The sequence below is a fragment of the Procambarus clarkii genome, chromosome 74, assembly GCF_040958095.1.
Source record: "Procambarus clarkii isolate CNS0578487 chromosome 74, FALCON_Pclarkii_2.0, whole genome shotgun sequence".
NCBI lineage: Eukaryota > Metazoa > Arthropoda > Malacostraca > Decapoda > Cambaridae > Procambarus > Procambarus clarkii.
The window spans coordinates 16,961,430-16,983,978 of record NC_091223.1 but is presented as its reverse complement, the minus strand read 5'-3'; the positions used below and the strand labels follow the sequence as shown (position 1 = coordinate 16,983,978).

The window sequence follows — 22,549 nt, the reverse complement described above, 5'->3', positions numbered from 1 at the left end:
GAATTGAGACACCGTCGTAGCCTGTGATCTTGACACGTGAATTGAGACACCGTCGTAGCCTGTGATCTTGAAACGTGAATTGAGACACCGTCGTAGCCTGTGATCTTGACACGTGAATTGAGACACCGTCGTAGCCTGTGATCTTGAAACGTGAATTGAGACACCGTCGTAGCCTGTGATCTTGATACGTGAATTGAGACATGGTCGTAGCCTGTGATCTTGACACGCCTGCCTCCAGCTACTCAGTTATCTCTTCTTGCATATACATATATAGATTTAGCAAGTAATTAAGGTTATTAAATTTATTCGTAGTTGTATATATACAGAATGTTTATTTATGTATGCTTATTGCGAATGATGTTATATTAATGAACACATTATTTATTTTAAATTGGTTTAATCTGTTTCTTCATGTTTTTTCTTCTTCATATATATATATATATATATATATATATATATATATATATATATATATATATATATATATATATATATATATATATATATATATATATATATATATATATATATATATATATATATATATATTATTAATGGATATATTGCTAGATAAAACAAAGATTTCTGATTTAGTTTTATTAATAAATTCTGAATTAGTTTTTTACCTGTACATACGTACAGATTCGCAAACACAATATCAGTACAGTGTGACTTTACATATTATAACGACTATTACTTCCTTGTGATTTTGTATTCTATATATTTATCAAAAGCACAGGCCTTCAGAAACATCCTGGCATATACAAGTCAGACATCTTAAGGGTCTCATTAAAAGAACTTTAAGGCTCAAAGTTTAATCGTCTTTAAGCGAGTACAAATGTCAAATTTAGAGGTGAACACATGTGGTAGCGAGAGTACAATCACCACCACCGGGGGTCCAGGTGTGTGTGGTTAATGGTGATGGTGAGATGATGTTCTACTGTTGTGTTCATGACGCATTATTTGAATGAGATTAAGCCACCCAAGAGGTGGCACGGGCATGAACAGCCCGCAAGTGGAGGGTTGTGTTCATGTTTGTTGTCTTATTTTATCTTGGGGTAATGATGTGCTGGGGTGGACCTGCCTCTTGTTCTTGCTGTCTTCTTCTAAAATAACAGCAGCTCTGGTTGAATGGGCATAAGGCAGGTATGTGTGAAGCCCGTGGTGTGTGTGTGTACTCACCTAGCTTGTGTGTGTGTATATATGTGTGTGTGTGTGTGTTTATAGCCAGGCTCGTAGCCGGTGGGAGTGATGCAGACGGGTGTATTCAAGAAGCAGACTGACGTCCACCTTTCCTCACTCCACCTAAATCCCTCCACACTCACTCTTATCACCAATTTCCTGAAGTTTAAATGAAGGTTCTCACCAAAGAATCCACGACTATTACATTCATTTTTAAATGTTTTCACCAGAGAAAAGTGCACACCCCAGGATGCCCTCAGAATGGTGATGATATTTTTACCAAATCACAAGGACAGGAAGCAGGCGGGTACACAGCGCTCGTCTCTGTCACCACCTCGTAGTAGCCTCAGTAGCCTGAGGCGCGTAGCCTCAGCCAGGCGCTTGCTGGCAGCAGCATACATAGTCTGGCTCTGGGGCCAGATTCACGAAAGCACTTACGCAAGCACTTACGAACGTGTACATCTTTCCTCAATCTTTGACGACTTTGGTTACATTTATTAAACAGTTTACAAGCATGAAAACTTCCCATTCAACTGTTGTTATTGTTATAAACAGCCTCCTGGTGCTTCGGAGCTCATTAACTGTTTAATAATTGTAAACAAAGTCGCCAAAGATTGAGAAAAGATGTACAGGTTCGTAAGTGCTTGCGTATGTGCTTTCGTGAATCTTGCCCCTGGTGTTTAGTATTTATACTGATAACATGATGTCTGGAATGTTAAACATTGACATCTCTTCAGTCAGTATACACCAATGGTACTCCGCCTATGATCTTGCAAACGTACTTCGATTTTCTGTTTAAAAAATTGCAAGTGAAAAGAATTTGAATTTGACATGAAAGTTTCCACAAGGTATAGCCACCAGTTCCATATCCTTCAAGAGCTGCTAATCAGCCATGCAAACTTCACCTTGCTATGCACTCGAGTATATAAAATTCAATGGAATGCTCGGGGAATTGATGTGTTTATTTGTATTATCGTTATCAAACATCTTTGTGCCTCTTAAAGAGAGCGCCTAGTCGCTCTAACAATACTTCAATTTTGTCATCCGCTAATAACACTATTGGTAAGGCGCGTAATATAAGAATATATGTGTAATATTATTTACATTTAAAAAATATTTCATCCACAAAATTTTACATATATTTAATAACGGTCTATTGATTCATAGAGGAATAGCTGTAGAAGACAGAGCAATATTATTGTTTTGCTGCCCGGCGGAAGTCATGTCCACTAGCGCTTTGCGATAATCGGGACTGAATAAGAAGTACAAAACGAAATTGAAAACGTGGCCTGAAACTTCTAAGACATCGGCCACGGCTCTAAAGTATGGGACGAAGGTCATATCGTTAAACATTATAACTTTATAGATGGCGCTGGGAAAGGCAGAGACATAGAAGAAGACTGTGATGGCCATCAGCAGGAAAAAGAGCCGTCGTTCTCTCTCCTGCCTCGCCTCATTTATGATATCACAGTCTCGCTCGCGCTTGATTTGTTTCAGCGTCACCACGATGGCCACATTGAAGGACGTTATGAGTACGGCAGGTAAGAACCTGGAGTAGATTTCCCTGAAGAACTCGTAACCCATATACCAGGGTTCTTCGCTGTAGAAGCTCTCGCTGACGCAGCACCCGTCGTCGTCGCAGTTGTACGTCTGCCGAAGGGGACTGAGACTGTAGACGAACATGGTCAGCAGGAGCGACATGCCGCACCGTATTCTCACGACCTCCATTCTCTGTTTGGCCGAGAACTTCTGCGGGCTGCAAACGGCAAGGCATCGGTCGTAGGAGAGCCACACGACGATGTACTCGCTCATGGTGAGGAAGAGGTTCACCAAGGGAATGCCCACATTGGCGTAGTACACGGCGCTAGCTGCGGACACCACCTGCATCTCCGAGATCCGGGCGAAGTCGTTCATGCAGAAGGGCACGTTGAACAACAGGTACAGCAGGTCACTGACTGCCAAATGGTTCAGGTACCTGTGGGGGGACACACTTAGGTTATACTCAGGTCGGCGACACGCTTGTATGGTACACATCATACCGTAACTCATCACATATAAGACACCAAAAAACATACCTGCATGATATGGCATGACAGATTCTTTGGCTAACTCATCAGCTCATTATATGAAGGCAGATTCTTTGGCTAACTCATCAGCTCATTATATGAAGGCAGATTCTTTGGCTAACTCATCAGCTCATAATATGAAGGCAGATTCTTTGGCTAACTCATCAGCTCATAATATGAAGGCAGATTCTTTGGCTAACTCATCAGCTCATTATATGAAGGCAGATTCTTTGGCTAACTCATCAGCTCTTTATATGAAGGCAGATTCTTTGGCTAACTCATCAGCTCTTTATATGAAGGCAGATTCTTTGGCTAACTCATCAGCTCTATCATGCATTCGAAGGCCAACATGAGATGGAATCCAACTGAAGTGTACTCTGTTATCATCATTAATATATGGTTCTTACATTCTTGTACAGCCATTAGCACGCATAGCGTTTCGGGCAAGTCCTTAATCTTAATTTTACCCGGAATACGACCCGCCAAATCGTTTAACAACCAAATACCCATTAACTGCTGGGTGAACAGAGGCTACAGTTAAGGACTGACTCCCAGTTAATCCTCCCCGGCCAGGATACGAACCCAGGCCAAAACGCTCGCGAAACGCCAGGCGAATGTGTTACCACTTCGTCACGGGGACTAATTACAAAACAGCCTTCTCTGTTGATGTGCATATAGTAACAACACAAATTCAAAAATTTTCATTATTTCACTTAGTCAAATTAGAAATAGATTCACCGGCTTTTTTTTTTTTTTTTTTTTTTTTTTTTTTTTTTTTTTTTGAGATATATACAAGAGTTGTTACATTCTTGTACAGCCACTAGTACGCGTAGCGTTTCGGGCAGGTCCCTGGAATACGATCCCCTGCCGCGAAGAATCGTTTTGTTTGATGTTGCCCGAAACGCTATGCGTATTAGTGACTTTAGGTATTGTATGTACTAGCTCTATAACATAATCCAAGTTTATGTTTGTAAATCAACTATGCATGTACTTTTCCTGAAAAAAGAATTTGTAATTTGAATTTGAATTTAAATTCCACCAACTTGTGGTGGAACACTTAAGCCATTGCGGAAGCTTAAATGCAGTATTTTTTTTTTTACCAAATTAAAGGTGTATACATTTAATATGCCTTAGATAAAATGACTAAGGATGTTCGTTACACCGGTGAAATTGAAATTGAAATAAGTTTATTGAGGTAAAATACACACAAAGGGATGAGGTAGCTCAAGCTATTCTCACCCCGTTCAGTACATCGTGTTAATACATACATAGACACACATCACAAACAATAAACATATTACCAAACATTCTGAGAGATAAACATATACATTTCCTCCTTTACAGAAGACCGGTGAAAACTCAAAAGATTAATCTGAAGCGACTAAACTGTATGGGTATACGGTGACATGAGTTACCCCTAGAGATTATGCTGGTGGCCGTTGTGGAATGTCATATTAGAAAACGTGTATATCTTTTTGGTGAGTAACTTGAGAAGTTTGAAGTTCATTCCATTTAATTCAAATGGATTAAATAAATGGATATTTCATATGATATTTAATATTTAAACCCCATAACCATTCAGTTGTGCTAGTGGGAAAAGAACGGTTATAGAGGCACATAATGGGGTCAGGAACTGAACCCCAAAATTCATTTAGATAAGCAAGGTACAACAGTCTTGATAGGCTAGTTACATAGTTTAATGTCTATATCGTCAATGGGTTCGAGAATGATCACAAGTTCAGTCGCTTAAGCTAGGCAACTTACATTTGCGGTGAGCTAGTTTCATAACCTAATTTCCTTATTATTTACTCCACCTCCCCCATCCCAAGCCAATGGGGAGCTGTAGATGTTAATGATGTTAGAGCTATCATCATGTTAGAGCTGTAAAATGTTAGAGCTATCATCATGTTAGAGCTGTAAAATGTAAATGTTTATCTCTCAGAATGTTTGGTAATATGTTTATTGCTTGCGATGTGTGTTTATGTATGTATTAACACGATGTACTGAACGAGGTGAGAATAGTTTGAGCTACCTCATCCCTTTGTGTGTATTTTACCTCAATAAACTTATTTCAATTTCAATTTCAATAGGGAGCGGCCGGAAAGTTACAATCACCCACATTTACTACCTAAAGTTAGCAAACTAGGGATACTTAGGGGTCCCGGTAGTACAGTGGGGTTCGTTCTCGAGTCACAATCGTAAATTCCGGGTTCGAATTCCGGGCGGCATAGAACTGATTGGGTGCTTTTCCTATAAACCTAATGCCCCTGTCCATCTAGCAGTAAATGTATATCCAGGAGTTAGTCAGCTTTTTGTGGGGTTGCATCCTGGGGAGAGTTAGTAATTCGACCTTGGGGGGTGGGGGGGGGAACCTATATATAAACGTATATACTGGCTGCCTGTCCCCGACACAATGAATTATTAATTATTTTTTGGCTAAAATTTCTTTTAGTAGATTCGTCTGAATTATGAATTTTTTATGAACTAAAGGATTCTGGATAGGTTAGATACAGGCGATTAGTCATTTGTAAACAAAGGGAACTGCGTTGCTTGAATACGGGAACAATTATTATTGCGTTGATAAATAAATGCCGGTTACGTTATCCTAACACGGGAGACATCTCCCGTCACGCAGGGTGCAGCCGCACCTCCACAGATCTCCAGTATCATCTATTGATACTGGTAATGGCTCAAAAGGGCCACCACTTACGGGCTATTCATGCCCGTGCCACCTTTTGGGTGGCTTAATCTTCATCAATCAATCAATCGTTATCCTAATTCATACTGTACCCAAATATCATAGCGCCTCATGCGCCTTTGTGTAAATATTTACAATCCTCATGATAAGTTATGGTTAGGTTAGGGTCACTGTGCTTGGGTTAGGTTAAGTTTGGGGCCACTGTGATTATCGTTCACATTTTAGACGATTTTCAAGTTACAGTTCCTCAAAAAGCGCTGCACTTTTTCGAAACGACGGAGAGCAGCTGCGTACCGTTCAACGCTGAAAATATTAGTTTATGAAGATGGTAGATAAACATTATAGTGTTGATATGATGAGAGTGTAAAGCTAAATCTTAATATGAGGTGATGCTGAACATTTACTCTCTGTTATTTATGTTATCGGTAAACATGTGATGCGTTCGACATGGCCAATCCTACGATGGTCCAGTTTAACTTCAAGAGCCAGGCCCTCATGGGTCCTCGAGAGGTCCCAGCCATTCATGGTCCACCTAGAGGACACTGATGGACCTTGACCCAGACATTCATGGCCCACCTGAAGGTCCCAGCCCATTATAGCTCACAAAGAGGTCGAGATACATGAATAGGTAAATATCAAGTACAACAACAAGTTCATAAAGAGGTCCCAGCCCATCGTGGCCCATCTTTAGGTCCCAACCCATCGTGACCCACCTATTAGACCCCTGTCCAAAATAACCGACGAAGAGAACCCAACTCACCGTGGTTCACCAATAGGCTCCATCCCACCAGGTCACTGCACAGGACCAAGCAACCCATTCTCACAATGAAAGTTCCATAATTTTGACGCATCAGCGTCCAAAATTGCAGTGCTCGTGTAAAATAATACATCTAAATTTGGACGCCTCGAAACAATATTGGCCTTCCTTTTTTTTTGAATTAGGTCTCACGGTCTGACAAGCGGCTAATATAAGGTGGTTCCTAGTGTGCAGTTAAGAGCAGCAGCGGTAGTCAGCTGTGCTGTGAACCGCGTTCCTTGAAGGGACACGAGACAGGCGTTTCTGCTTCTGCTGGATCTAGCCACCAAGGCTCCCTTACAGGACTATTATTATCGTCTTTTGTTACACAGGTGGGTACAGAAACAAATGACTGCGAACTCCTGTTAGCAAGCTGAGAGCTTTCCCATCCTATAGATCATGGTATTAAACCTTAGCTTTACCCACTAGTTTCCCCTGGAATACGACCCCCCAATCTTTTAACGACCAGGTACGTGATTGCTGCTGGGTGAATGGAGGCGAACAGTTAGGAGTGGCGTCTAGTACTTCCATACAGAACCTAGTTCACCATTGTCAACCTTCAGGACTGAGCTCACTGTAGTACACACTCGGGGCTGAGCCTACTGTAGTACACACTCGGGGCTGAGCCTACTGTAGTACACACTCGGGGCTGAGCCTACTGTAGTACACACTCGGGGCTGAGCCTACTGTAGTACACACTCGGGGCTGAGCCTACTATAGTACACACTCGGGGCTGAGCCTACTGTAGTACACACTCGGGGCTGAGCCTACTGTAGTACACACTCGGGGCTGAGCCTACTATAGTACACACTCGGGGCTGAGCCTACTGTAGTACACACTCGGGGCTGAGCCTACTGTAGTACACACTCGGGGCTGAGCCTACTGTAGTACACACTCGGGGCTGAGCCTACTGTAGTACACACTCGGGGCTGAGCCTACTGTAGTACACACTCGGGGCTGAGCCTACTATAGTACACATTCAGGATCCAAGACTTTATGGGCATGAACAAATCCACAAGGGCCGTGACGAGGATTCGAACCTACGTCTGAGAGGATCCCAGACGCTGCCTTAATCGACTGAGCTACGACATGGTATAAGAATTGTAACCATATAGGTTGCAATTCTTATACCATGGCTCATACCATTATAGGTTGCCATGGTATAAGAATTGCCCATATAGGTGTTATGGGCAATTCTATACGACCTATCGCACCTTGAGCCACACAAAAGACCCAGGTCCCCGTGGCCCCTCCAAGTCGACCTACAAGACACGCCCTACTACCGTAGGCTACCTATGAGACCCAGCCTACCATGGACCACCAAATGGACGTGGCCATCCACGGCGCACCCTACAGAACCCATGCCAGTACTGGATGTAGCCTACCGTGTATAGGAACCAAGCGCATTTTACGGACCACACAGAGGACCATTACGACGCACCTGTAGGCGACACCTCTCATGGAAGGCCTGGAGAGCACGACGAGGTTGAGGAGGTTGGCGACGACCCCCAGAGACACCAGGACAGGGAACACCACCTGGTAGACCGCCCACCGCAGGAAGCGCAGGTCAGGCTGGTCCTCCACCGTGCAGTTCACCGGCAGGTCCGAGTCCCGCAGGCTGTAGAATGGAAACAAACACTCTATTGTTACAGGTCAGAGAATGTTGAGGGGGAACTAATAAAACTAACACGAATATATTTCTCAAGTCAAGTAACGGAGGCTGTACCGGGAAGACAAGAAGGGGCCAGATTCACGAAAGCACTTACGCAAGCACTTACGAACGTGTACATCTTTCCTCAATCTTTGACGGCTTTGATAACATTTATTAAACAATTTACAAGCATGAAAAATTCCCAATCAACTGTTGTTATTGTTATAAACAGCCTCCTGGTGCTTCGGAGCTCATTAACTGTTTAATAATTGTAAACAAAGCCTCCAAAGATTGAGAAAAGATGTACAGGTTCGTAAGTGTTTTCGTGAATCTGGCCCAACACGCACGAGGAGGAGCATAGGTGAAGAAGCCTACTGCATAGCAGGCGTTGTATAAGCGTCTGTATGCATATGTATGCGTTTATACAGGTGCCTTTGTTTGTGTGAATGCGTTTGTACAAGTGTCTGTATGTGTTTAGAAATCTTTGTATAAGTGAATGCGTCAATACAAATATAAGTACGGTATGTGTTTACAAGTGTTTACATATATTTACAAGCGTTTGTGATTACGACTGTATATAAGTATATGATGTGCTTTTATTTGATTTATTTTCCTAATGTTGTCTGTGTCAAATTTAAGTCACTGATGTTGACCAAACCATACACTAAAAAGTGAAGGGACGACGACGTTTCGGTCCGTCCTGGACCATTCTCAAGTCGATTGTGTGAATGGTCCAGGACGGACCGAAACGTCGTCGTCCCCTCACTTTCTAGTGTGTGGTCTGGTCAACACATTTCAGCCACGTTATTGTGACTCCTCGTCTGCTTAAGTCACTGATGTTAAACCTCTCCAGACATGCGCCGAGGACAATAGTGGCAATGTAAAAGGAATAAATGAAATTGTCATTAGCCATAATTTCCATCTCGTGTAAGTTTCTATCTAAAGTTGGTGTATGGTCGGTGTTTTGAAGAAATAAAATTGTACAACTTCTGGAACCCTTCTGTTGATGGTGTTTGGTAGCTTTCAACAGTCAGTTCATCAACAGGCGGAGCCCAGAAACTGGAGTTCGTACCTCTCACATCAGTATAAGTAACTGCGAACAGAAATTAAACCTCGCGTCACTGGAAGATAGAAAAGCTTAGGGAGATATGATTACCACGTACAAAATTCTAATTTTGTTTGTTTGCAGGAATATTCTTGCATGGGCTCGGAGCCTCTGGCCGACCCACACAGTATAACTGAAAGAACAGAATAGGACATACTCACGGGAGACATCTCCCGTCACGCAGGGTGCAGTCGCACCTCCACAGATCTCCAGTATCAGCTCTTGATACTGGTAATGACTCAAAAGGGCCACCACTCACGGGCTATTTATGCCCGTGCCACCTTTTGGGTGGCTTAATCTTTATCAATCAATCAGGACATACTGTTTTATGAGTGGTACTCGCACAAGGGAACACAGGCAATGGTGTGAAGAATTGGTGTTTCCCAGACGCCTGCTTTAACCCGCTCGGTCACGGTAGGGCAAAAAGCCAACCAACGTGGAACTTTACTGAATTCACTGGGAGATTCTGGAGGCCCAACCATGATTTTCACTGTTGGCCCGCCTACACTCAGGCATGTGGGTAATGGTGTTCACACCTGTAGCGAGTGGATTATCCCAATAATATACTCGCTACAGAACTGCCCCTCCCAGGGAATGAAAGTATATTCCCTCTGTAGCGAGTATATTATTGGGATAATTCACTCGCTACACACCCTTACACCCTCAATCAAACCACACAGAAATTTATCGTGTACCTGGTATATGTGAATGATAATTTAGATTTCTAAAAGCAATTCCTGTGTTGACCAACATTGAATTCATAGCTGTTGATATTCGTTTTATTTGAACTGTGTAGAAACAGCTGTAAAAAGGGTAGAAATTTAGAAATGCAAATCAGATGCTCGAAAGGAAAAAGAAGCGAGAGAGGCTTGCAGAAAATGGTAGCAGGCGTAGCCTCTGAAGACACAGGAAACAAAACAGCCTAAGGTATAAACACGGGGAGGAATGCCGCATGGGATGGCGATACGCCAAGGGTTAATCTTTTTTGCTTTTCAAAGCGGCAAGACGAAGAAGAATCCAACAAAGAAAATGTTTACGTAATAATATGGTGAAAGTTTGTTTACTGATCGTTTTGAACACAATGCAAAAACTCTCTTGCAATTTGCTCATACCACTCCGTAAGTGAGTGTTGTAATAGTTTGTTCAAACCACTGTTTGTGTGTTGTAGTAACTTGTTTATTTAGCTAAGCCTGTAGTGTTGTACTAGTTTATTTACGAACAATACGGTAACACTCGTCTCGTCACTGCGCGTCTAAACCTATAGCCTCATCTATAAATATCACCACCTAATACATTAGCCGCTACCAGAGGTGTTAGAACCTATTTAAAGTTGAGTGGACAATGTGTGATCAATCACTCCCGCACTCCGGATGTTTGGGTCATAACTTTTAACCAATGACAAGAGAGTCGACCGTGTTAAACTGTAAACGGATCCACGAACCTTTCAAGGACCTTTCAGGGAAAATGGGCGGGAGACGCATCGACAATCTTTTTGGTACCGACATCCTGATAATCCTCAATGGTTGTGGGAATAAGGTCTCCCTATCTACTTGTCCTGAATTATGGATAATGAACTTCCCAATACATATGAATAATGTGTGTGTGTATATAGTGCTCCTTGTCAGCATTCTGTTTGCTTGTGGTGCACCTTATGACCCCTAAGTGTCTTAAAGTAAGCGACGGGACGTTGAGGTAAGTTGCTCTTGGCACTTTGTCTGGCACTCACTTCCCGTGACCGACACAGGTGACGTCACGTCGACCTTCTCATTGCCAGTAAGTTCGAACACCTGTAGTGCGGTGATATTACAACTCATCTACGGGCTCACCATAGCCCGTGCTACTTGGAACTTTTTGTTCCAAGTAGCGAATCTTAAACAACATACAACTCATCCTCCTCTTTTGGTGGTAACTTTTGTAACTTATGTGATCAGTCGTACCAATATGTAATAATGGAGCCTCTAGTAAGCCAGCAAACTTAAATATTCCTAGGCCTAGTATAACACATATATTAGTGCTATATTAGGCCCCAGATAGCGTGTATTAGACCTAGGATGGTTAGACTGTATAAATAACAACTTCCAGTTCGTCCAAATTCAATACAACAGGTCTACTTTCTGGTGGTCCATCATGACATATTTGTACTTTCCACCACATACTTGTAATTACTTCAAGTACTTTCATTTTAGGAGGATGGACTTGAATATTATGACGTTACACACCTCGTCCAAAACATATATATATATTTCAGATTCCTTTATTTATTATGTACCCCATACTCATCCCGTGGGGCAGTGGTGGAAAGGGTTACAGAGGTACACAATGGGTCCAGGACCTGAAGCACATAGTTCGTTTAGTTAAGCAAGTGTCAATCATGCCACCTGCCCTCCAGAAGGCGGCAAGCTAGTCGACGTCTGGCAGAAACCAGCCGGTCTTGTCATTAGGCTCAGGCGCTCTGCTGGGTTAACATCTAGCTCCTGATGCAGCCCGTCCTCCAAAAATGGGGAGTAAATGTAACAGCCTCATAAGTGCAATTATGTACTATGTATGACAGTCAGGAATTGTACTTATTTACACTTAATATTAAAACGTACTGTCAATTCGGAGGATGGGTTGCAGCATGACACATGATAACATTGCTAAGGCAACTCATTAAGAGTTATGGTGTTGGGTATTGTATCTTGTAGCACTGTACTTTTTATATTTTTGTTTATGTCAGTGTCTAGGTTACTAAGTTGAAATTAGTGTTCATGTTTTTATTTCATTTTGGCTTATTACGTGTACAAAGACTGTCACGTGTATCGCAGGTGTTAAAATAACTTTTAAATTGTTTTAACAATTTTGTTTAACTTTTTAACAATTTCTTCTCGGCGGGGCAGAGAAGTGTGGGCAAGACAGGTGAGTGTGGGCGGGGCAGAGAAGTGTGGGCAAGACAGGTGAGTGTGGATGGGACAGGGAATTGTTTACAGGTCGGGGGAGTGTGGGCGGAGTGTGACGGACCGATAACAACAGATCTCCCTCCAGCTGTGTTTACCTTACTCTCCAATACGTTGCACTTTTAGATTTAAAATTGATGTCCGCGTGTATGTTACATATGACAAGGTCTGAGGAGGGAGCCCTCGGCCTCCCCAAGCATGACCAGGGACTGAGGAGGGAGCCCTCGACCTCCCCAAGCATGACCAGGGACTGAGGACGGAGCCCTCGACCTCCCCAAGCATGACCAGGGACTGAGGACGGAGCCCTCGACCTCCCCAAGCATGACCAGGGACTGAGGAGGGAGCCCTCGACCTCCCCAAGCATGACCAGGGACTGAGGACGGAGCCCTCGACCTCCCCAAGCATGACCAGGGACTGAGGAGGGAGCCCTCGACCTCCCCAAGCATGACCAGGGACTGAGGACGGAGCCCTCGACCTCCCCAAGCATGACCAGGGACTGAGGAGGGAGCCCTCGACCTCCCCAAGCATGACCAGGGACTGAGGACGGAGCCCTCGGCCTCCCCAAGCATGACCAGGGACTGAGGAGAGAGCCCTCGGCCTCCCCAAGCATGACCAGGGACTGAGGAGGGAGCCCTCGACCTCCCCAAGCATGACCAGGGACTGACGAGGGAGCCCTCGACCTCCCCAAGCATGACCAGGGTCTGAGGACGGAGCCCTCGACCTCTCCAAGCATGACCAGGGTCTGAGGACGGAGCCCTCGACCTCCCCAAGCATGACCAGGGTCTGAGGAGGGAGCCCTCGACCTCCCCAAGCATGACCAGGGTCTGAGGACGGAGCCCTCGACCTCCCCAAGCATGACCAGGGACTGAGGAGGGAGCCCTCGACCTCCCCAAGCATGACCTCTGAGAGTTTAAATGAAGTTAATACTACCGCCGTACCAGGCTACCGCTACAAAATTGGTCAAATTCCTTACTATTATTAACATCTTTACTGACAAAATTAATTACAATTTTGCCTAATCTGAGGATTTCAATTAAGTCTTATTAAAGTGAGGATAATGCTGGTATTCACTGTCACGCAGGACAGAGGGTCATACACAAGACAATAGGTCTAAACTGTAGGCTGGAGCACATATATATCATGGTTACAATTAATGTTTTAATGTATGTATATGTGAAAAGAACTTTCTATTGTGCACTGCCACACAAGGGCAGGGATGGGTTCATAAGTGACGCAGCTTAGAAGTAATATAAATCAAATTGTTCTTCATTCTTTAAAATGGACAAGCAAATTTTGGATAAATTGTCAGGATGTCGTCCAGAACACCTGAGTCAATAAAATAGTTACACAGTTGGTGGTACAAGAGGCCAGGAGGTCTAAAGTCCTCTACGGTGTCACCTTCAACAATATAGTGTTCTAGTGAATGCATTAAAGGTTTATCACAGAGTTTACAATCTGAGTATTCTGGTAGTGGCTCAGCCTCACTAACCTGCCAGATGTGTCTATAGCCAAGGCGAATTACCGCTGTAACACTGTAAAAGTGTTTGAGTTAGTTTATTTAAAATATATATAGAGTACATGAGTCACAGACAAGGATCTGAGAGGCGCCAGTTGTCTGCCTGAGATCTCACACCTCAAAGCGTTAATGACCTCAAGTGACCTGAGGTCAGATCATGAGAATTTCACCTTGCTTCCGCTAAGCTCTTAATTGTAGTCTGGTAGCCTTCAAACAAGCCGACGTTTAAGGAGTGGCTTGGTAGTGCCGGAGGCTATCTATTTGTGGGCGGAGTTAGCTACTAGGTTCCCCAATATAAACTCGGAGAGCTATCCAGAAAGGAGCATTAATCAAGAGAACAGCAGACGAGCAGAGCAGGGAGGCTGTCGGCCGGCAGGGCGGGAGTCTCTGTCAACTACAGACCCCCCCCCCCCCTCTCTATTCAACTTAGACTCAGTCCTCGGCGAGTGAACATTAAGGTGACTTGGTCGTGTTTACATATGTTGTGTGATGATCAGGGGCAGTCAAGTTGTAGGGTTCTCGAATTCTTGGATGATGACTCACTTTGCATATTAAACTGGAACATTTTAATTGAATTGCTAAATTATGATACTTCATGGGAAATATAATTATGAATTTATTATTTAAATTGTGTTTAACTTTGTTCCCTAGAGCTTTGAGTTGAGGTGAGAAAGCCTCTGTGGTTACTGTTTTCATGGTTTAGACTGAGTACATGGTACAGAGGGAACATACTAATAATGAACTCATGATAACATCCTTTGAGAATTTTGTGATACAGGCAAGTTCCATTCCTTGTCTTGTATGTAATGATCATGAATGGATGGTGGCAGCATTTCGTCTTCTACTATCTACTCTTCTACTTCTACTATCTACTCTTCTACTTCTACCTATCTCTAAACTCTCACTTTCAACTAATGACCCTCCTCGCTCCTCCCACCTCTCTCCCTCTCACCCCAAACCCTCACTAATTACTTCACTATGCATTTCTTTCCTTTCGTTTTCTCTTATACGTTTGTGGCAGTGATTATGTATTCTAGAGTTCTCTCTAGAGTTTCGGGTTACTGATCAAGTTACGGCGCCTTGTAGTCTTAGCACCTAGGTAGTCAAATACCTAGGTTACAAGGTGTTGAACGAGAGAGGTTGCCTTAGGAACTCTGGGAGTGCTCTAGAATAGTTAGTTAACTGGGGACGGGATAACGGACTAGAGAGAGCTGTTTCCCCCGGCCTCGTTAGTTAACTGGGGGGTGGAATAATGGACAAGATAGAGCTATTTCCCCCACCCCCCGTTACAATGTTGGCAGCGGTGTTGAACAATGTTGTAGGTAGTTGGTGTTCTTTTAACATTGTTCAGTCCCACGTGTCTTTTTGCCGCTCAGGCGCTATCAGGGAGATCTTGACAGGTGTTTTACTTTCGCGATTTAGCGAGTTTTTTCAGGCTAGGAGATAGTGATTCTCTGGTGTTGTGGTTTAGTGATTTTGTGAGTTTTGTGTAGTTCAGGGAATGTTCACCAGAACTTGCGTGTGTAGTGATTTATGTTAGTAATAAGATTTGGCGATTTGGGAACTTAGCGGTGTTGGTAGTGCAGGTCAGCTGAGTGTGACAGGTGACCTCGCATGTCCCACGGGGACACCCAGCCACCGCTGGTCTCCAGGTCAGTGGGGAGTGGCAGGTGTAGTTTTTAAGTAGTGGTTCTGCTCAGATTATTGCGATCGACTGTTTTACTCCTTTTGAACGCAATAACCCGAGGTGTACTGGTCTTGTACAGCATGCTAGGGGGAGCCTTAGTATGTCAGTAGACTTCACGTTGGGGACGCTCGACGTTAGATAGTCTGGTCACAGGGGTGGCAACAGTTTGGAGTTGTTGAACGGCGGAGAAGCTAGGGAGACACTCTGGGTCACGTAGGTGGCTGTAGGTTAAGGGTGGGAGTAACGGTTAATTATGTACTTAAGATTAGGAACGGTACAGTTAAGTTAGGCTAGTGTTTTGTCTATTAGTGTTGATTTTTTTTTTGTGACAAGTTAAAAGTAGTGATGACCTTATTCTCTCTTCTCTAAACTTTCCTCTGTTACTGTTTTATGTTCCACCAAGTCAATATCATTCAGAGTTAATTGGATTATTAAAATTTAAGTGTAGTTGTTGCCAAGAGGAGAGCTTATAATTGGACTGTGTGAACCCTATACAAACTACAGGGTCACACAACAAGATGGAACACGGGTATTGTCGCCTTTCTGTTCACCCACAGGTGGGAGCCAGAAGAGAGGAGAGACGCACATGCAAAAGAGGGAGACGGCTGCTGTGTACCACACTCAGGGGCGTTTATCACCACCACCACGACCAGCCCACTACCTGGAGGTCATGGCTCCACCACCACCACCACCCCAGGGGACCCCAAGATGCAGCCCTCTCGGTCGGTCAACATTGGTCTACCCAGTGGACCCCAGGACGGACGGACCCCAGTGGACCCCAAGACTTACGGACCCCCAGTGGACCCCAGGTCGTTCTGCAGACGACCCCAGACGACCCAGTAAAGATGGAAGAGGAGCAACAACGACTCCAGTCTGTCCCACCAACATCGGTCTACCCAGGATGGACCCCAGGACGGGCGGACCCCAATGGACCCCAGGTCGCTTGTCAAAGACCCATGGGAGAAAGAAGAGAGAAGAAAGAAGAGAGAAGAAGGAAGAGAGAAGAAAGAAGAAAGAAGAAGATAAGACAAGCTGAGTGAGACACGATGCCTCGTGTCCCTTGCTGGTGTCAGCATCATTGCATGGAGCGTAATTGCAAGACAGGATCGTTTGCCTTAACTGGCCGCCCCTCCTGCAAGCATGTTGCTCTGTTGAGTGATTCATCCTGTGTCGTGCGGACTTGATGTGGCTGTCAGAAGTAGCTCTCTGAAGGAGGCGTGCTGGAGCAACAGGGAGGAAGAAGAGTAGGATGGGATTTCTACTGTTGGCAACTATATGAAGGTCTCGAAACTTGTAGTCCCTATAGCTGTGAAGAACCCCAATATACGTCTCTCATGGTGACTGACGTAGGGCCAATTACAGATCAGCTGGGACAACCGAATTCCACGGTCCTGTGCGCAGTTCAAGTAGTAACGGCTTTCGGGTTGACCAAGGGTTGTTGTGCGTTAACGACGGAGAAGCGACGGAGGCAGTTGTGTTGAAGAAATGTGGTACAGGATTATCTACAAGACCAAGCAGTGACATCGCCCAGCCAGAGACAATGGACGTCTGTCTACATATTTCATTTTTTAGAGTAGGATGATGTATATTTGTTTAGCTAGGATGTATTCTTTTCGTTAATAAAGTTGTCGCACACAGCTAGCTTGCTTTAGCAGTGTTGCAAAAACTTTATTTTCGGGGAGAAGGGGAGATGTAACACTGTAAAAGTGTTTGAGTTAGTTTATTTAAAATATATATAGAGTACATGAGTCACAGACAAGGATCTGAGAGGCGCCAGTTGTCTGCCTGAGATCTCACACCTCAAAGCGTTAATGACCTCAAGTGACCTGAGGTCAGATCATGAGAATTTCACCTTGCTTCCGCTAAGCTCTTAATTGTAGTCTGGTAGCCTTCAAACAAGCCGACGTTTAAGGAGTGGCTTGGTAGTGCCGGAGGCTATCTATTTGTGGGCGGAGTTAGCTACTAGGTTCCCCAATATAAACTCGGAGAGCTATCCAGAAAGGAGCATTAATCAAGAGAACAGCAGACGAGCAGAGCAGGGAGGCTGTCGGCCGGCAGGGCGGGAGTCTCTGTCAACTACAGACCCCCCCCCCCCCTCTCTATTCAACTTAGACTCAGTCCTCGGCGAGTGAACATTAAGGTGACTTGGTCGTGTTTACATATGTTGTGTGATGATCAGGGGCAGTCAAGTTGTAGGGTTCTCGAATTCTTGGATGATGACTCACTTTGCATATTAAACTGGAACATTTTAATTGAATTGCTAAATTATGATACTTCATGGGAAATATAATTATGAATTTATTATTTAAATTGTGTTTAACTTTGTTCCCTAGAGCTTTGAGTTGAGGTGAGAAAGCCTCTGTGGTTACTGTTTTCATGGTTTAGACTGAGTACATGGTACAGAGGGAACATACTAATAATGAACTCATGATAACATCCTTTGAGAATTTTGTGATACAGGCAAGTTCCATTCCTTGTCTTGTATGTAATGATCATGAATGGATGGTGGCAGCATTTCGTCTTCTACTATCTACTCTTCTACTTCTACTATCTACTCTTCTACTTCTACCTATCTCTAAACTCTCACTTTCAACTAATGACCCTCCTCGCTCCTCCCACCTCTCTCCCTCTCACCCCAAACCCTCACTAATTACTTCACTATGCATTTCTTTCCTTTCGTTTTCTCTTATACGTTTGTGGCAGTGATTATGTATTCTAGAGTTCTCTCTAGAGTTTCGGGTTACTGATCAAGTTACGGCGCCTTGTAGTCTTAGCACCTAGGTAGTCAAATACCTAGGTTACAAGGTGTTGAACGAGAGAGGTTGCCTTAGGAACTCTGGGAGTGCTCTAGAATAGTTAGTTAACTGGGGACGGGATAACGGACTAGAGAGAGCTGTTTCCCCCGGCCTCGTTAGTTAACTGGGGGGTGGAATAATGGACAAGATAGAGCTATTTCCCCCACCCCCCGTTACACCGCAATGACTATATCACATTGCCTGGTCCGGTTACTGTGCTGACCATACAAATACTGATCATTTTGTATTACAAAACTTGTCATATCTTTTAATACTGCAGCTTTCAGGTCTCTGGGCATTTCTTAGTTCTTCTAAGTCAAATGCAATCCATGAAGAGCCTGGCGTTGGTAGGGTGTCCTAGGGGAGAGAGATGGGGTTGTGGTGCTGTTCTCTGCGTGGTGGCTGCTACGTCCTCGAGTGAGCCCGTCACTGATTTTTCCTTGTCCTTTGTATTTTGTTTCAGTAATGCGTGTGTAATATTTTGTCCTGTGGGTTTGGTTGCGTGTTGATTGCTGTGGTTTTCCTTAATGTTGTTGCTTGGTTGTGCTTACTGGTTTATTAATTATGTGTTTCTCTTTGTCTCTTTGCGTGTGTGGGTGCTGAGGCTCGTGCGTTTCGTGTTCCGTTTTGCGTGAGGCTCCAAGATTATGGGTGTTTTATCTTTGTATGTTCCTTCTGGTGCTTGCGTGTTTTTGTTGATTACATCTGATTTTAGGTGTGATTGACTTGTGTGCTGTGGTGGTATTTCTTGTTTTATGACGCGTTTCTTTATGGCTATATTGCTTTGTGCTGCGGTTGGGAGGTGTTTTTTTATGCACTTTTCCTGACTGGCGTAATTATGGGATTCTGTGTACGTATGATTTTGCGCCATGTTTTATATTCCTATGTAACTGGATACCAGGTTATTCTGACATTTCCTTTTGCCTTTGAGGGGTGCTCGGGGATTAGTGAAGCTGTTCCTTAGTGGGTTGTTGTGCTTGTTTGGGGATTTTGGGTTTTGCTGTTTTATTAGGTATAGGGGTTTGTTGCGCTTTGACTATTTTGTCGTTGACTTTTTATGCACCGTGCGTGTCGATCTTTGTCATAAGTTGTTGCTTATAGTTGCATAACTATAAGTTGTTACTTATAGTCCCATGTCCGCGTAGCGTGTCTTAGCTGTTTTTGTTGTATTTTCAGTTGTATGTTTTATGTATAACTTTAAAAATATACGCGGGAAAAGATCACCAAGGCAAATGGGGGGGGGGGGAAGACCTTCGACAAGCCGCCGGCTTCCTATCCTCGTCGAGGTCACTAGGGTTAGTGACCCTCAGGTAAAAATGGGTTATGTTTTTTTAGATTGGTTGGTAGGAGAGGGAATTATCAAGGGAAAGCGCCAAGCCATTATAACTATATAGCAGTGGGAAGGGGTCAGGATAAGGATTAGGGATTGGACGGGGGGGGGGGCAGGAATGGTGCCCAAACACTTGGACGGTCGGGGATTGAACGCCGACCTGCATGAAGCGAGACCGTCGCTCTACCGTTCAGCCCAAATGGTTAGACGTTGGTTGGTAGGAGCATACGTGTACTTTGAATACTTTTACACAACTAATTCGCATTAAAGTGATGTTTACGGCATTGTAGGAACAAAATACAAAGATTGCCATATTGGAACGCCAGAGGATGTGGGGGGGGGGGGGGGTTCCAATATGGCTCTTACTGATTTCAGTTCCACACCATTTAGAGTAAGTGTTATATTTCTTCGTTTCCTATACTCGTATTTGGTTTTATCTGCATTTAGATTTTCCCTTTGAACGCTTTTGTTTACAATGTCTGGATGAGTGTGGCGCATGTCAGTCTTAATACTTTGTCTGTATATGTTGTCACTTTGTCTATTTTGTGTATGTAATTCTTCTCATAGCTTGTATTATCCCTTGTATTATGTTGTTTGTAATTTGTGTATCTGGAATAGTGCTTCGTATTTATTATTTTATTTGGTCATATTTTATGTTTGTTTTATTTCCAAAGACAAAATATTGTCACTGCTCTATTGGTATTTATCATTAACCAGCGAGCAATAAAAGGTGTGGATTTATGCGATGTAGTTTGTGACCATTTTTGTCACCATTTAAAACAAAAACAATGATTTAAGTATTTTCCTCAAAATAAGTTTCAAACAAACACGTAGTTTCCTACCCAGCCACACAAAGATGATGCGTCATTAAGTGCTTAATTGACCTTGGGCATGTGTTTGAGCGTATATGTATATTTATTTAGCTATCCTCTGATGGGAGGCGGGGGGAGGGATAGAGCTAATCTCCAGCTCTTGTGCCCTGCCTGACAACCTTCATTCGACTGGCTTAGTTGATCTTAAACTCTTTGGGTTCAGTAGTTCTTTTGAATTCGAGTTTGAAATCTTGCCTCCACAACTTCTTCCCCGAGTCATTCCGCTGTTTTTTTGTTTTTGTTTTGTTTTTACCGCCAATACCACTCCTGCCAGCAGCACTAGGCTACGGCGGTGAGAAAATATCTCGAAATCAAGCACAAGCGTAAGCAAATTCCGCCAGCACCATGTCCTAAACGTCTGTGGTGTCGAGGGTTAGGCTCGTGTCCCGAAGGCCAGTGTGTAGTGTCTTGTGTGATTAGGGGCGTATTGCGTAGTGCAAGCCTCGTGCCCAAAGGGTCCGCAGCATGTAGCCTCGTGCTCCAAGGGTCCGCAGCATGTAGCCTCGTGCCCAAAGGGTCTGCAGCATGTAGCCTCGTGCCAAAAGGGTCCGCAGCATGTAGCCTCGTGCCCCAAGGGTCTGCAGCATATAGCCTCGTGCCCCAAGGGTCTGCAGCATGTAGCCTCGTGCTCCAAGGGTCCGCAGCATATAGCCTCGTGCCCCAAGGGTCTGCAGCACGTAGCCTCGTGCCCCAAGGGTCCGCAGTATGTAGCCTCGTGTCCCAAGGGTCCGCAGCACGTAGCCTCGTGCCCCAAGGGTCCGCAGCATATAGCCTCGTGCCCCAAGGGTCTGCAGCACGTAGCCTCATGCCCCAAGAGCCCGCAGTGCGTAGTCTCGTGCCCCAAAGGCCGTAGAACATAGCCTCGTGCCCCCAAGGACCCGCAGAACATAGCCTCGTGCCCCCAAGGGCCCGCAGAACATAGCCTCGTGCCCCCAAGGGCCCGCAGAACATAGCCTCGTGCCCCCAAGAGCCCGCAGAACATAGCCTCGTGCCCCCAAGGGCCCGCAGAACATAGCCTCGTGCCCCCAAGGGCCCGCAGAACATAGCCTCGTGCCCCCAAGGGCCCGCAGAACATAGCCTCGTGCCCCCAAGGGCCCGCAGAACATAGCCTCGTGCCCCCAAGGGCCCGCAGAACAAAGCCTCGTGCCCCCAAGAGCCCGCAGAACATAGCCTCGTGCCCCCAAGGGCCCGCAGAACATAGCCTCGTGCCCCCAAGGGCCCGCAGAACATAGCCTCGTGCCCCCAAGAGCCCGCAGAACATAGCTTCGTGCCCCCAAGGGCCCGCAGAACATAGCCTCGTGCCCCCAAGGGCCCGCAGAACGGAGTGCAACCTTCGTGCCCTCAAGGTCCACAATGCGTATAGTTTCATGTTCCTGAGTATAGTAAAATATCAGATTAGTGTCACAGAGCTCCCGTTGTGTGTAGTGTGGCTCCATGCACCTTGTAAACTCTGTGACAAACCTTTAATGCAGTCACTAGAACACTATCAAATCAAATCAAATCAAATGTTTATTTAGGTAAGGTACATACATACAAGAGATTTTACAAAGAGTGATGGATTTATAGATAGGGCTAGTACATACAATGCCTAAAGCCACTATTACGCAAAGCGTTTCGGGCATGAAAAACTTAAATGACTACAGCTTAATACTAATTGAGCATAAAGAGTAAAATGAAAACATGGAATGAAAACATAGCTGAAAAAGCAGCACAAATACAATTCTGTCGACAAACAGCGCTCTTTAAAAAAACCAGACATTGGTTGACAATAGAGGGGTAAGGTAGGTTACAGGGAATTTATTAGGTATAGCTTCGTTTTTATCTTAAACTGGTTGAGAGAGGTACAGTCTTTAACATGGTTGGGAAGGTCATTCCACAATCTGGGTCCCTTGATTTGTAGAGCATTTCTAGTTTGATT

At 44.4% G+C, this 22,549-nt stretch overlaps 1 protein-coding gene across 1 annotated transcript in view; it reads right to left on the bottom strand.

Annotated features, from left to right (window-relative positions):
• Positions 1-799: 799 nt before the first annotated feature.
• Positions 800-22,549, bottom strand: part of LOC123767404 (probable G-protein coupled receptor B0563.6) — a 61,717-nt gene continuing 39,967 nt past the window's right edge. Inside the window, exons 2-3 of the mRNA XM_045757082.2 lie at positions 8,184-8,360; positions 800-3,157 (exon numbers count right to left, since the gene is read on the bottom strand). Coding sequence (XP_045613038.1) covers positions 2,344-3,157; positions 8,184-8,360 — 991 coding nt within the window. The 3' untranslated portion in view covers positions 800-2,343. The remainder of the gene's footprint in view (positions 3,158-8,183; positions 8,361-22,549) is intronic.